Source organism: Amia ocellicauda, chromosome 5, assembly GCF_036373705.1.
Source record: "Amia ocellicauda isolate fAmiCal2 chromosome 5, fAmiCal2.hap1, whole genome shotgun sequence".
Taxonomy (NCBI): domain Eukaryota; kingdom Metazoa; phylum Chordata; class Actinopteri; order Amiiformes; family Amiidae; genus Amia; species Amia ocellicauda.
Window position 1 is genome coordinate 47,678,874 of NC_089854.1, and position 15,569 is coordinate 47,694,442.

Below are 15,569 nucleotides of genomic sequence, written 5' to 3' on the forward strand. Positions count from 1 at the left end.
CTGGCTGACCACACTGGCAGTTGCGGTTCAAGCCCCTTTCATCAGCGGGGGGCATGGCTAGGGCCAGTTGTAATATTAGGGGGGCCATCGGGAGGGAGGTGCTGGCGGTGTTTTGTCCGCAATGTTAGGGGGAGGGGGGTGGGGGCTGGCTGACAGTGTTTTGTCTGCGATTTTAGTAGCGGAGGGGGGGGTGCTGACAGTGTTTTGTCCATGGTGCTAGTTAGGGGGGCCACAGTGGGGACCAAGCTTGCTGCCATGGGGGCACTGGCCCCCCCCAGCCCCCCCCAGCCCCCCCCAGCCCCCCCTCAGAACCACAACTGCACACTGGTGTAGAGTTACAGCACAGGGTGGGACCTCTTAGGCTGATGAAAGCACTAAACAATAAAGAATATATATGCATATCCTATATGCCCATTTCATAAATATTACACAACAGCTGTAGGGCCATTGTATAGACAACTTTACCAAAGAGGCTTACTGACAACTGGGTTCCTCATTGTAAAGAGTTATTGGCTCTACCTCCCACTGTGAGAGTATGATCTTAAGTCCAGCTCCGATGTTATGTTAATTGCCATTACTGTGCTTCAGGAGAGGTATCTATCATTGTCAGCTGACACATGTGCTGTGATTGTTTTGGGGTTGTTAAGTCTCTGATTGAGACTTTTGGTGGCTGGGGTTTCCTCTCAGTTTCCTCTGTCTCTTTGTGCTACACTTCACTTCACTTCACAAGTTTTTATTTAATTTACTAACAGGAACCCATTCATTGTGAATAGAGATATTATCCAAAAACGTAGTGTTAGTAACTAGATAACTAGATGGTGCCTAACCCCTGTGTGTGTGCATGAGGGGGTGTTCTTTGTCTGTGTTTGGGGGATTAGGGACAGGACTGACCAGAAAGGAGCTGCTTTGTTTAGTTTTCAGCAGCAGAAGATGCAAGATGTGGAACGATGATTGCAGGAACAAGAGGCCGGCATATAACCCTGTTGTTAGATAGTTGTACTATGTGAACCAGCAAGAAAAGATTCAAGTTAAAAAAAACATGAAAATGAAAATTGCAGAGGTAAGCGATGCCCAATCCACTCCACTGATTTTTGATAACTGGGAACTGGGTTATGATCAGAACACACACACACCAAATTATGAGCGCTTTATTTTTCTTAATTCATAATACTTTTTTCTTAAATGTCTGATAGGAAATAATGTATGTGTCAGTACCATGTGTTCTGTGCTTTGTGTTGTTGCTGATGTTTTATAGCTCCCTCCAGACTCTAATCTCTTCTTACACTCCCTCAACACCAATACGGTCTTCCTGTGCAAGACGACTCACTGTACCCCCTCTCTGCTTGCTTAAATCCAGAGCCTGCTCTCTCTCCACACTCAACCCTAAGTGGTGGAACAGCCTAAGTGGTGGACCACGGAGTGTCTGGAGACTTTCGGGCATCTCTACTCAAGACTCCCCTGTTCAGACTATCCCTTTAATACTGCATCCAACATTATTGAACTGATATGCTCCCTTCTGCCCATGACTACCTTTATATTTTTATTACTTTTAATAATTTAACTAACTACTTCTCTAATATTAGTACTTATGCCAACCCTACACCTTGGCACACACCAGAGATGGAACTGTATTGTGTTTTTTACTCACCATAGGTGTCTGATAAAGAAATAAATAATAGGGGGAGGAAGACAAATTATAAAATGTTTACTACAATGGCTATAGTGCTTTAACTATCAGGCTGAGGGGTGGTGGGGAGGTTGTAATCTCTCTCTGGTCAGACAGTCACCCCCCGCCCCAGCACACACCCTTTTTCATCTTTCATCTGGAGCAGCAGCACTACCACCTACAGGCTACCCCTCACATGGCCCCAAGGTGCAGAATACACAGATTGTCTAGAGCTGGGGTTCGCAATGTCTGGGGATGGAAGGGCAATTTCTGGAGGTTGCACGGGATGGGGGAGGCACAGTAGAAAATGAACCACCAATGAAAACAAAATATGTCCCAAATCATACATTTTTATTTCCTATACATTTCTGTTAGGGTACATTTATGAACTTTAATTGTTTTACTTTTTCCCCCAAATTACATGTGTAATTTGTTCAGAAAAGGGGTGGTTGAAGGTTGGCTTTGGGCGACCGCACCAATCATCCTTGAGGGCCGCACTTTGGGAACCCCTGGTCTAGACATACAGCTAAAGGTAGGAATGGTGTAAAACAAATAATAATAATACATTTTGGCATGGCTTATATTTTAGTTTAAAACAGTAAACCAGATTTTTTCACTGCACCTTTAGTGTAAGATTCATATTATATTTGGTACTGGGCTATAACTAGGGTTAGAGTACCCATGAACCTGTTAACTTTGGATTCCATTTTTAAGAGAAATGTGGTGTATTCTTTAGTTTTTGGTGCAGAACTTAGTTTCTGGATTTAGTTAAGGCTTAAAATGTCTCCTTATCTCAGAATATTATTTAGTTATCAGGCTAATGAATTGTACTATTAATCTAGAAGTTTCAAAAATATGTACCAGAAAGGAAAATTAAAATCTGCAAAATTACAATGTGAAAGTGATTAAGGGATATGGTAAGGTTCAGGTCAAGGTAGCGAGGTAGGGCTGATCCTACAGTTTTTATTACATTGTTTGTGGAGTTATATGTTTAATAATGTTTCTGAATTTTGCTTGATAACTCAGTTTATTTTTAGCTCGTTATTTTGAACAGTGATTTGTTAGATTATGCTGTCTCTGAAGTGCTATGTTGGGAGTAAAGAGACACTGTTCGAGAGAATGTCTGAAAAGTGTTTGCTCAGTTTTTAGTTAAAATTTGCAATATTGTTGTTTACTGCGTGCAAACTATCACGGTATTGGTGGACTTTATATGTTGTTTTGTTGGTTTTCATTATACCACAAAAGACAAGAAATTAGAGAGTCATCAGCGCTCTTTTAAATGATTTGCCAATTATAATTTTCCACCATTTACCCAAAAATACACACATGCTTCCAGAGAGCATTTTAGTGCCTGGGCATCTCACTATTTATTTGCACAGTGGATAATAATAATAGGAATAGTATCAGTATTATTAGTGAAGTTTGAATTAATTTCCTTCTTGATTTCTGTGGCTTTACAGTGTTAAAGCAGGAACATGCAGCATAGACTACTCTGTATAAACTTCAATTATTCTTCAGTGAAAGTCCTGGTCCCTCCCTTCAGCTCTCCGACTGTGCCTTGCTTACATATACTGAAAGAACAGAGGTGTTTGTGCGAAATGAGCTCTGATGCTCCCAGACTCCTGACAGCCAGAGCTATATAAACAGAAGACAAGCAGACTGGCTGACAGCAGACAGCCATTAGTGCTAATGGGCCATGTCCTTCTCACTCTCTCTAGCTGAGTATACTGGCCCCGGCCGGCTGGCCAGACAGACACAGACCAGCGCAGTCTGCCTGCAACATCACACCTCTGTCCTCACACTGCTGCATCGTCAGACTCCAGCCAGCCAGAACTGCAGATTACGCCCTCAGTGTTTAGTGAGTTTAAGGGTGATGCACAAAGTACCCCAATTCATTGAAGTCCATCTGCTAGTAAAGAGAAAAGCAGTTGTATTTAACAGTTAAGTTATTCAGCACCGAATGGGGTTTTGTAGAACTGGCTCCTGTACTCACAATCAAAGACACACCTGCATTAAAGTTACAACAAGAGTATTGTAGTCTTATATTCTACTTGTAGTGCAAGTATTACATACAGATTGGAATAAGCCGACATTTTGAAGGGCTGTAATGTAATTTGCCTGAAGGCTGAGCATCTAGTATTGGAGAATTGAGAATTAAACAGAAGCTGTGTCTGATCTAAACAGTAGCATGGACAGATGTTTTTATTTTTCTGAACACTGCCCTCTCCATAGTAAGTAAAGTGCCTGTGTAGTTTCCCCGAAATATAAAACCACAATTGTTTGGCGAAATAGGCTGTGAAGTCTTTGAGCAAAAGTATAGCATATACAATACAGTTTGCAATAGGAAGCATATAGTGTAGTAGCATGTACTGTAGTAGCATGCAGTGTGTGATTTGCACAGTATACAGTGTGCAGTGAGTAGCTCTGTGTTGCCACAGGCTAAAAGAGCAGATCAGAGTAGCAGTCAGTCAAACCACATTAACAACACAAACACAGCCTGTGGGGGCAATAAGAGGGACAATCCCCCCTGGGGTGTCAAAGCTGTCTGCATTGTTCTCTTAAACTGGCCTCCTATTAACTGGCAGGGTTAGAGCCAAGCCTGAGCTGCCTGCCCCTGTCTACCACTCTGCAGACTCATTAGCATCCAGGCCATTATCTCTGCAGCTGGGACAATAGCACATAGGAGAAAGTGGGTGACAGGGGACAGGAGTGGAGGATTCCCCAAGCACAGCAAAACACAAGCACAGCCATAGTCCGGTGCTGGACTGACTGCAGCGTCTGCCATTTGCAGTCTGCCACCACAGCATCTGCAGCCCCTAGAGTGGCCTTTTGTCTGCCTACGGGCAATAATACTGCTGACCTAAGGAAGAAGATTTTCTGACTGCAGGCATACCTGCGTTTGTTCTCTGTTGCTCTGGAGCCAGCACAGACAGAGCTGAGTCCAACTCCAGTGGAGATCTTGGACAGTGCTGGGCAGTGACAGAGACAGATGCCGATCAGTGAAGAGGTTTATGAGTCCCTCATGTGGTCTAATCAGCAGACTTTATTTGATAGTTATTTTATTACTCCCTTTGTAATACAAATTATCATCAAATGCTAGTGGCCTAAATGGGCAAAAGGTACAGCATAAATCCATTCAAAATGTAGATTATAAAGTGAGAGGCTTGTTCCCAGCAGACAAAGTGAAGCTTGGGTGCAGCATTCTACTGCATATTTATCATTTTCAGACACATATGAGATAGTATTGATAGTATTTAATTATATATTCATACATATATATATTTAACCCCCACCCCCATTCTCTGAAGTCCTGGAACACATCCCTATGCCTCCTATGTAATTTTTACCTCTGGTGACAAAGTTTCTGATAACGAAGTAAAGCCATTATTTATTATTTGTTTCTTAGCAGGCACCCTTACCCATGGTGAATTACAGTAAATACAATAAGTGTATAATACAATAAGAAGCATATATCCTTGTACAAATGAGCTAAAACAAGTAAAGAGTTTCATCCCTGGTGTGTGCTAAAGAGTATAGTAGGCATACATATTAATATTCCAGATGTAGAACTTTATAGTAAAAAATTTAAAAGTATTAAAAATACAGTTAAAGGTCAATATCAGTTCAATAAGAAAGTGCATTAAAGCAAGAGTGCTAAGATGTCTGGGAGATGTTGGCTGCAGTATTACAGGGAAAGTCTGAACAGTGGAATCTAGAGCAGAGATGCCCGAAAGTCTCCAGGCATTGCGTGGTCCTGACCTTAGTAGGTAGGTTGTTCCACCACTTAAGGAACAGGCTCTGGAAGTAGGGGAACAGAGAGGGGATACAGCAAGTCTTCTTGCACAGGAGTGGAATGGAGGTAGTGTAAGAAGATATGAGAGTCTGGAGGGAACTTTTTCCTTACATGTCTGATAGGAACTAATTTATTGTGAATTAAGCAACATAAAGTGCTCATAATTAGGCATGTGTGTGTTGGAGGGGGTCTGTTCTGATCATAATCCAGTAATCAAAGATCAGTGTAGTGGAATTGACAGTCTCTAACTTCATTTTCATGTTGTTTTTTTTATTTTGTTTTTTTTAACTTGAATCCTTTCTTGCTGGTTTGCATAGTACAACTATCTAACATCAGGGTTGTAAGCGGGCCTCTTGGTCCTCATCTTCCGACATCTTGCATCATCTGCTGCTGAAAACTAAACAAAGCAGCTCCTTTCCTTTGGTCACTGATGTCCCTAATCCCCCAAACACAGACAGAAGAACCCCCCCACACGCACACACAGGGGTTAGGCACCATCTAGTTATTTAGTTTTTAACACTACATTTTTGGATAATCTCTCAATTCACAATTAATGGGTTCCTGTTAGTAAATTAAAGAAAATCTGTATCTGGATGTGTGCGGTGTGAAGTGTAGCACAGAGAGAGAGAAACCTCAGCCACCAAAAGGCTCAAAATCAGAGACTCAACAACCCCAAATGAATCACAGCACATGTGTCAGCCGACAATGACAAATACCTCTCCTGAAGCACAGTAATGTCCATTAACATAACAGAAGAGCTGGACTTAAATTCACACAGCCACAGTGGGAGGTAAAGCCAATAACTCTTTACACTGAGGAACCCAGTTGTCAGCGAGCCCCTTCGGTAAAGTTGTCTATACAACAGCCTCCACAGCCTCCTGTTGTGTAATATTTAGTAAACGGGCATATATATTCTAAATATTCATTATTGTTTAGTGCATTCTTAAGCCTAAAAGCAGATTCCTGAAGCACAGGCTCTTTCCCCTGGTCTGTGGCTCCTCCACAGCCAGGCAAGAAGAGGCCAAGTCTGAATGAATTCCACCAGCACTTCTTGCCTTTCTGCAGGGTCACAAATGGCATGGCCTGCCTGGGACACATACATATATACAGGATAATTTTCAAAATTGTTATATATCTATATATTTTTTTCAGTTCAGATTGATAACTGAACTGAACAGAACTGAACTATCACCTTACACCTGAAATGCAGAACAGGAAATTGCTCAAGGCCCAATATTATTATGATTAGTCTTGTTATTTTCCAAATTGTGACTTGCAATGTTTGCAAGAAACCAATACAGTACAATACAATACTTTTGCAGTTAAATATTTACACAGTTACACAACAGCAGTTGTACAGTTCTGTCTTCTGCAGTGTGACCAGAGGGGTTTTGAGGAGGCACTGAGGATGATGAGAGGCATTGCAATCCTCATATGCATATGCTGGGGGCAGGGTTCTGTGGGCAGTGTGTCTGGGAGATATTAACCTATATTAATTTAATTATTATCATTTGAACAATTCCTTCTTTGGACCCTTATATTTTGATGTTTGCCATTTGAATTTGTATTCAAACTATTTAAAACTGTAACCATCCCAAAAATACCCTACATACATCAGGATCTACCTCTACTGTCATGATCCATTTGCTAGCATGTAAACATGGACATTGAATGTCCACAGGCCTTCTATCCTATCGCCATCTCCCTGGCTATGTGGATTTAAATATGAAACAATGGTGAGTCTCACATCAAAGCCAGGTGAGCAGACTGGGCTGCAGACGTCTTCCTGGCTACGTGAAGTGGGCTGTAATAATATCTCCCCTCCTGGCACCCCAGTTCCCTTTTATGAAGAAACTGTCAGATTAGCAGAGAGCCCAACATGAAAGAGATTGAAAGTGGCTTCAGGAGACTGCCTGTCTCTCCAACCCCCCCAACCCCTTATTATCCCCCCTCCCCACCACACACACAACTGCTCTCAGATTTCTAAGTTTTAAGTTTCCCTAAAAAAAAAAATGAATTCCCTTTTAGACTGTTTAGTAGGAAAACCGGAGCAACTTGTTGGTATTTTAATTGAGTGATTCCTCCAATGTTTAATTGCCCCACCCCTGTGTCTGCATTTATTAGAGAGATGCTGTCTCCAGCTCTGTAGCAGTGTCTCAAGTGCTCTGATAGGACATTGATAACAGGGCCGTGGGGGTGGCCAAAGTGAGGATATAAGAACCCTGGCAGAGTTCTCGGACCAGCACTGAGCACTCGTAGCACTGCAGGAACACACAGCAACGACAAAGGAACACAACAACACAGCAAGTCAATGGAGCCACACAGGACACAACTAAATTATATGGAGCAGAAGAACTGACCTGAACAGAACAACACAGCATATCAGAGCACAGTACAGCACAATACGGTACAGCACTGCACAGAAGAACAGAACCTAACAGAAAGGAACTGAACAGCACCACCTAGTTCAGTCCAGCTATGCTCTTCCCTGTGGTGGTGTGTGTTTTGCTGGGCTCTGGGCTCGGGTTTGACCTGGGCCAGTCAACCCGCTGTGTGGCCATCCCCCCTCAGCTGGCAGTGTGCCAGGACGTGGGCTACAGTGAGATGCGTCTTCCCAACTACCTGGGGCATCGCAGCCTGCAGGGTGAGGTGGTGCCACGCTCTGAGGACTGGCGTCCCCTGCTGCAGACTGGCTGTCACCCTCAAGCCCAGGCCTTCCTCTGCTCACTCATTGCACCCGTTTGCCTTGACACGTGAGTGCAAACACTGTTTGTCTGTCTGTCTGTATCTCTGTTTTTCTGTCACTCTGACTTGGTCTGCCTCGATATAAGTGTACACACTGCCTGTCTGTATGTATTTCTGTGTCTTTGTCTCTTTCTTTCTTTGACACATAAGTGGACACCCTGTCTGTAGTTATCTTTCTGTCAGTTATGCATCTCCCTGCTTTTCTGTACCTGTCAAATTCAAAATCAAATTTGTGTGTGTCTCTCTCTCTTTATGTCTCTTTATCTACGGCTCTGTGTATATCTGTGCCTCTCTCTCCATCTGTGTCTTAAATTTAAATTAAAAGTTAAACAATGCTTGGCACAACTCAATCAAAACTGTTTTATTTAGTTTCTTTGTCCAAATGTTCCAGATAGGAGGTTCTCTTTATCTCTCTCTCTCTCTGTGTTTTGTTGCAGGTTTATCCAGCCATGTCACAGCCTGTGTTTGGCAGTGAGGGACAGCTGTGCACCAGTGCTGGCGTGTTGGGGTCAGCTATGGCCTGACGCACTGGACTGTGATCGCTTTCCAGACCATGAGGAAATGTGTCTCACCCCTGCATCCAAACAGGTCGAGCACATAATTAAAGGTAATTCCCCCCTACCCTGTCCCACCCTTCCCAGTATCCAGGACATTAGGGAGCTATCAACATACCAAGCTTTACTGATCAGTCTCACTCCTGGATCTTCAATCCCCTCTCTTATGGCAAGCCACCTAACAAAAAGTATGTACATATAACCATAAAATGCTTAACCAGTGTTTACTTTATCAAAATATGAAGTTTCAAACATAAATAAATAAATAAATAAATAAATTATTGTATGCACAAACAATACACACATAACTGTTTGAAATTTGAAAGGAAACGCAAATAACTTCATAAAACCAATTTCCCCAAAATATTATAACTGCATTCTGATGCCTGTTCCAATTTCCTCACTACTGATTGGCTACTGTGAAGCATACATGTCATCAACTTCATATCTCCTTCCTTAGAATTATAAATTAACAAGGTTCTGTTGCAAGTATGTGTGGTGCAACTGAAACTAGAGAATGTTTTAAATTAACCAGTAACAAAAGAGGCTTAAACTGAGGGATGAATTTACGCATTGTTGGTGCAACCCAGCCCAGAGCCAGGTACTACAGGTTGCAATGTGTGGATGGCATGTTAGCAGTGTCAGGATAGTCAATGCATGCAGTGGCCATGTGGACACAGTGAGTTTACACCAATCTGTTCTGTTGCAGTTTTTCCCCAGCCAGGATGCCAGGACTGCCCTGCCATGGAGGAGCATTCCTCCCACAAGACTGTGCTGGATGCACTCTGCCAAAATGACTTTGGTAAATGCCTTCAATCTTAATGTCTTTCATAAAAAGTCAGTGAAGTGAAAGTTATAAAGTTATTTTATCTTTGTGTCTATCTCACAGTGATCAGTAATGTTGACTGTGTGTCCAATAAGATGGTTTGTAACCTGTGTGTGCAGTGCATGTTGCTCAGTAGGGTTTACTGTGTGTAGTGAATTGTATCCAGATATAAAATATGTATTCAGTGTGTGTATAGTGTGTCTCTGTGTTGTTCTGTACTGACCTGTCCCTTGTCCCTGTCCTGTCCCACAGCAGTGAAGGTGCTAGTGTCCCAGCGGCGGTTGGAGCCCGAGTTCACTGTGGAGGGGCGAGTGGAGTTTGTGCATCAGGGGCCCCTGCTGCCCTTCAACACACACAGTCTGCTGCAGCAGTGGCTCCTCCTCCACCCGCACTGCGCCCCTGGCCTGGCACGCCCCAGCCGTACGCAGCTTCACCTACTGGTTGGGGTGGTACAGCCCGATGGCATGCTGGTACTCAGCCGCGTCTTCCCCTGGCACAAGAGGGACGCAGAGCTCACCACCGCTGTGCGAAAGTGGAAACACCACAAATGCTGAGGGGGGAGGGATGCAAGATCACCGTGCACTGGGCTGCACTGTACTGGACTGGACTGAGCTGGGCAGTGCTGGATGGGAGCACTGCACTATGTTAGGAACACAGAGACTGAAGACAGGGTCCCCAGGCCCTGGGAGAAAGAGAGAGAGACACTGGAAACACTGCACTGGGGCTCCACACTCAGAGTCCTGGGACCTCTCTGATGGTACTCTGACTCTGACTCCCATCTCCCTGCACACATACACACCTCCCTGTGCCTTTCAACACTACCTCTCCTGCAGTTTGCTTTGGGGAACTTTCTCTTTAAACAGACTCACAGACTCCATATCCAGCCAGTGTGCATTGCCCTTATCCTCCACTGTGCAGCTCTTCTCGGCATGTAATGGTTTTAGAAGACCTCTGTGCATTTCCCTGTAGGATGCCCAGGGCAGAGTAGTACTGGAGTTGGGGGCTGGGGGTCCACACTGGATTCATGACTGAAAAGCTAGACCTTCCCAACTGGCTCTCCAGCAGCTCCTACTGACAGCCTAGAGGGAGCAGAGTTGATGAATGTACTCTAACTATCTTACTGTAAATACAAAGTGTAAGTATAAATGGATTGTACAATAAAAAGTAATAAATTATCATATAGTAAATAGGATTGTGTATTTAAATGTGTGTTTATTTCAATGCATGTGGCTGAGCATACTGTTGTTTTTTTTAAGTGTGGTGTGTGTGAAATAAACCATTATAATCTATGAGTCGCCTTTCCTGCTCTTGCTATGGAGCGCATGGTTTTATTCAACAATTAACTTTTTTCAGTGAAGCAGTAACCGGTGACACGTTTACAAATTAACCCGTGAAAGGATTAAAATCAGTTTGGTGAATAAATATGGCGACAAATTTGAATAAAAAAATGTTTTTTATGGCAGCAGCCATGGCTATTATGTACGTATTAAGGGGTGAGACTATACGGACTTTTCTGGTGAACATTTCCCATAATACATCGCTGCTCGCAGATAGCCGAGAGCCCTCACTACAAGAAGCGATTTGTAGCGAGCCAGTACACAGTAACATGATATAGCTACAGTAACATGAACTGAAGCCTAGTAACCCAGGTATATAATGTCAATATGTACTGACTCGCTACAAATCGCTTCTTGTGGTGACGTCACCTTCATTGGCTCTCGGCTGTCTCCGCGAGCATGAGTCACTTTCAGCGGGTCTCGGCTGTCTCCGTCAGCAGAGAGGCATTATGTGAAATATTCACCAGAAAAGTCCGTTTAGTCTCACCCACATATTAAAAAGTTCATGGAGGGGAGTACAGATCATACACAACAAATTAAAAATAAAGTACAAGTCCGTAGTTCTAAGGACTGACTATTTAAAAACATATTTTTTTATCATTAATGCAGTACGGTAGTTCTGCAACCCTAAGGAGATTTACACTCGACCTCGGTTTAGTTGATGCATGGCGAATGTTTAATCCATCTGCTAAAGACTTCTTCTAGACAAAAGTCCTTATCTAGAATTGAATTTATTTTGGCCTCAAAATCTAATTTCTCAACTACACGTTGTTGATATTCTGCCAATTACTTTATCAGATCATAGCGCAATGCACTCTTACCTATCACTTTCTGATATTCCAAACAAACCCACCAGATGGTGCCATAACTGCACTTTCCTGCAGAATGAATATTTTTGTACTTCATTTCAAGACAAACTTGATGAGTTTCTTGATTTAATCGCGCTTCAGTCAGGGATCTTCGCATATTATGGGTTGCAGTTAATTAGAAATAATGCCACATTACTTTATTCTAATATCAACACATCTCATTTTTTTATCAAATCAAGAGCTTGAATCCAAGATTATCCTGTTAGATTATTCACTTGAGAGTTATTTTTCTGAAGCCACTGAACTTGAATTAGATATAGCTAGGAGAGATCTAAATGATTTCCATAGGCGATCTGCAGAGTTCTTTATACATAGGGCCAGACATTATTAGTATTTTAATGGTAGCAGACCGAGTCACCTTCTTGCACGGCTTCTCAAAAATGAAAGCATTGCTAATATCTCATCTATTAAAAATACAAGGGGTGATATTATCTTCGACACAGCTCTAATCAATTCTAAATTTCATTCCTTTTACTCCAAATTATATAACTCTGATATTCCATATGACAGTGGCCAATGTAATCAATTTCTCAAAAGCATCCAGTTACCACGTCTCTCAGAGATTCCGAAGCAGTCTGGGATGGAGGTAAAGTTGGTTTTATATTCAGACATTCAACAGACATTCACCAATAGCCATTTAATGCTGTAAAAATCAATAACTGCTTAATGTATTGTCACAGAAATATCAAACTTGATATGATTTATTCTAAAAGTGTCTGGCATAATTTTACAACCTTTGTTTTTAATCAAAATTCTACTTTTGATTTAATAGAAATACAATAAAATCAATAATATTGCATATAAGGCTGTACAAAGCAATAACAAATTCAGGGATTGTCACAGAAACATCAATTGATCAATTCTGATGCTAGGTGCTTGCACGTAGACTCGAGGTTCACATTTCCAAATTAATTCATTATGATCAAAGAGGATTTATTAGACCAGAATGGTGACAGATAATAGCTACCATCTCCAGCATGTTATCCATGCTGCCATGGACATCAAAAAAAATTGCAGTTTTGTCTTTGGATGCTGAGAAGGTTTTCGATCGGGTAAATTGGGATTGTGATGAGCCAGTCAGCTCAGTCACTGATTTGATTGGCTCTTATTAGTTGGACTGAACATTGTAACCACTCAAGGAATGTTATATCAGGAGCAGATGGGAATATAAGCAGTGCTCAGAAGCTACACAGGAGAGACTTTTCTACTGCTAGCATTGTTTGGGGTTGGCCTGTGTGTAGAGACTCTGGGGCTGCCTGTATTAGACTAAACTCTGTAACATGTGCTGTGCCAAAATCCTTTTTCACTTACATTTGTGGCTGTTTAAGTATTTTTATGAAGGTTATTTGCTGTTAGATCATAACAATTGGTTAAATATATGAGGACTGATCTGACTGAGAAATTAACTAAAATATTTAATGGATATTGACATTTTATGGATTGTTTCATGATACTGTGATTGTATTCTATTGCCTAAATTGCACATTGTGTACCCAGCTTTTATTTAATTGTTTATTAAAAAGACTGATGTATATTTCCTCCTGGCATTTCATTCTCCCCTTTTACATCACTACCTCCAGCTTCCAGGGTTATCTGACCGGACCATCCCGGTAAAATAAAGGTGGTGGTAGCTACACATTATTGTCAAATCCAGTTAGAACACAACCTTACTAGGACAGGTTTTGTTACAGGATTTTCTGTGGTCTGTATTAGAGCATATGGGGTTGGGCAGTGACTTCAACAAAATTATGCAAACCCCTCAGTGATGGTACTGTCAGGTACCAAACATTCCCAACATTTTTCAATCTCTAGACTCAGCAGGGATGTTCACTCTCCACTGCCATATTGCTGCCACTTGCACAGGCAATTTGGCAACCTGTAGATTGTTTCTATTAACCTCAAAAACACATAGCATTTCACTTCATGCTGATGTAGGCTACATTTATTTTTCTGAGAATATTCCCCAATCACTACCTGCCATTCTTGATCTTTTTGATGATTTTGGTGCACTTGTAATGTCCAAACTGAACTGTGATATCTGTGTGAAAATGTATGGGTGATAATTGGTATGCAATCAGGGTGATTGTTGCCAGAAGGCAAGCGCAGACAGAGTGAGAGACTGTACAGACCAGGGGGAAGTGTTGAGTGGTATCTTGCCTGCCTGGTGCTCAGGTTGCACATTTCCCTAAACTAGAAGACAGGCTACTGGCCAAAGCCAGGAGGAATCCACTGGTCATGCTACACATTGGAACCAATTACCTATAGGATAAGGAAGGGCAGAGGTTCTGTAAGACAAATTTAAAGATTAGGAAATAAACTAAAGAGCACTTTCCACTAAGGAAAGAAAACAAAGGGAAATTGCTTGTAGGAAAGTCCTGAAATGTCTGTACCTCAATGCCAGGAGTATATGGAACAAGATGTTAGACCTAGAAGCCACAGTGCTGGCAGGTGACTATGATGTTGTAGCAGTGATGGAAACATGGCTTACAGAAAATGATGGGGATGAATACAAGTTGAAAGGATATGCACAGTTTAGGAGGGACAGGCAAAATCAAAGCGGTGGTGGGGTAGCATTATATATCAGAAATGGCAGAAGAACTCAAATTAGATCCTAGTAACGAAACAATCTTTGCGGGTTCAGCCTTTGAATAAAAGATCCGGAGGATTAGTGGTAGGAGTGTGTTACTTACCACTCAATTCAGATATTCAGTAAGATGTGTGGATGTTATAATGGGGGATTTCAATTTCCCAAACATAGACTGGGAAATCTCAGTTGGGACTGCAGAAGTAGAAATAGAAATGGTTGAGATGATAAATGATTGCTTTCTAACTCAATTTGTCAGGTAACCAACCAGAGAGAGCAAACACATTGACTTGATCTTTTCAAATGACCAAGATACTCAGAGGGACACTAGTTAGAGAACCAATGGCAAGCTGTGATCACAATATGGTTAGCTTTGAGGCATACTTTCAAAAGGACCAAGTCTAAAACAATGGTCTACACTTTTAGAAATGCATACCTTGAAGGTATGAGATGGTATAAGAGTTAGACTGGAGCACACTATTTTAAGAATATTCTACTTGAGGCTCAGGAGAAATTTGTACCAAAACTTAGCAAATTGAGGACCAAAGAACCATGACCCAAGAGAGAACAGGATAAATGAGGAGGAGGTATTAAAGGGACTAGCAGAATTCAAAACAAACAAATCACCTGGGCCAGATGGTATATTTCCAACAGTACTTAACGAAATGAGGGAAATTTATAGGCCACTAACTAAAATATTCCAAATGACATTTAGAACAGGGGATGTGCCAACTGACTGGAATATGGCAAATGTCATACCAATCCACAAAAAAAGGGAGAAAACTGAGCCAGGAAATTATAGATCAATCAGTAAAATGTTGGAAAAAATGTATAGACAAAAAATAGAGGAGCATCTTAATGAAAACCATATTCTTAGTGATAGTCAACATCAGTTTAGATGAGACAGATCATGTCTTACTAATCTATTAGAGTTCTTTGAACATGCAGCTGCAGCTGTAGATCACGTGAAAGCAAGTGCAAGGTATTACATGCAGGTAACAAAAATGTCCACTATAATTACACTATGGGAGGAATAGAACTAGATTAAGTAATGCATGAGAAAGACCTCGGAGTCTACATGGACAATGTGGGGAAGCAATAAAAAAGGCAAACAGAATGTTAGGGTATATTGTCAAAATTGTAGAATTCAGAAAAAGGGAAATACTGTTAAGACTGTACAATGCACTAGTTATAC

At 41.7% G+C, this 15,569-nt stretch overlaps 1 protein-coding gene and 1 pseudogene across 1 annotated transcript; one reads left to right on the forward strand and one right to left on the reverse strand.

The window, feature by feature from the left end:
- LOC136749050 (putative nuclease HARBI1) overlaps positions 1-15,569 on the reverse strand; it is a 470,787-nt pseudogene that overhangs the window by 399,993 nt on the left and 55,225 nt on the right.
- Positions 7,714-10,759, forward strand: szl (sizzled). Its single transcript, XM_066705527.1, has 4 exons — positions 7,714-8,212; positions 8,642-8,811; positions 9,468-9,560; positions 9,837-10,759. The coding sequence occupies exons 1-4, from the start codon at positions 7,938-7,940 to the stop codon at positions 10,136-10,138; spliced, it is 840 nt and encodes a 279-aa protein (XP_066561624.1). The 5' UTR covers positions 7,714-7,937; the 3' UTR covers positions 10,139-10,759.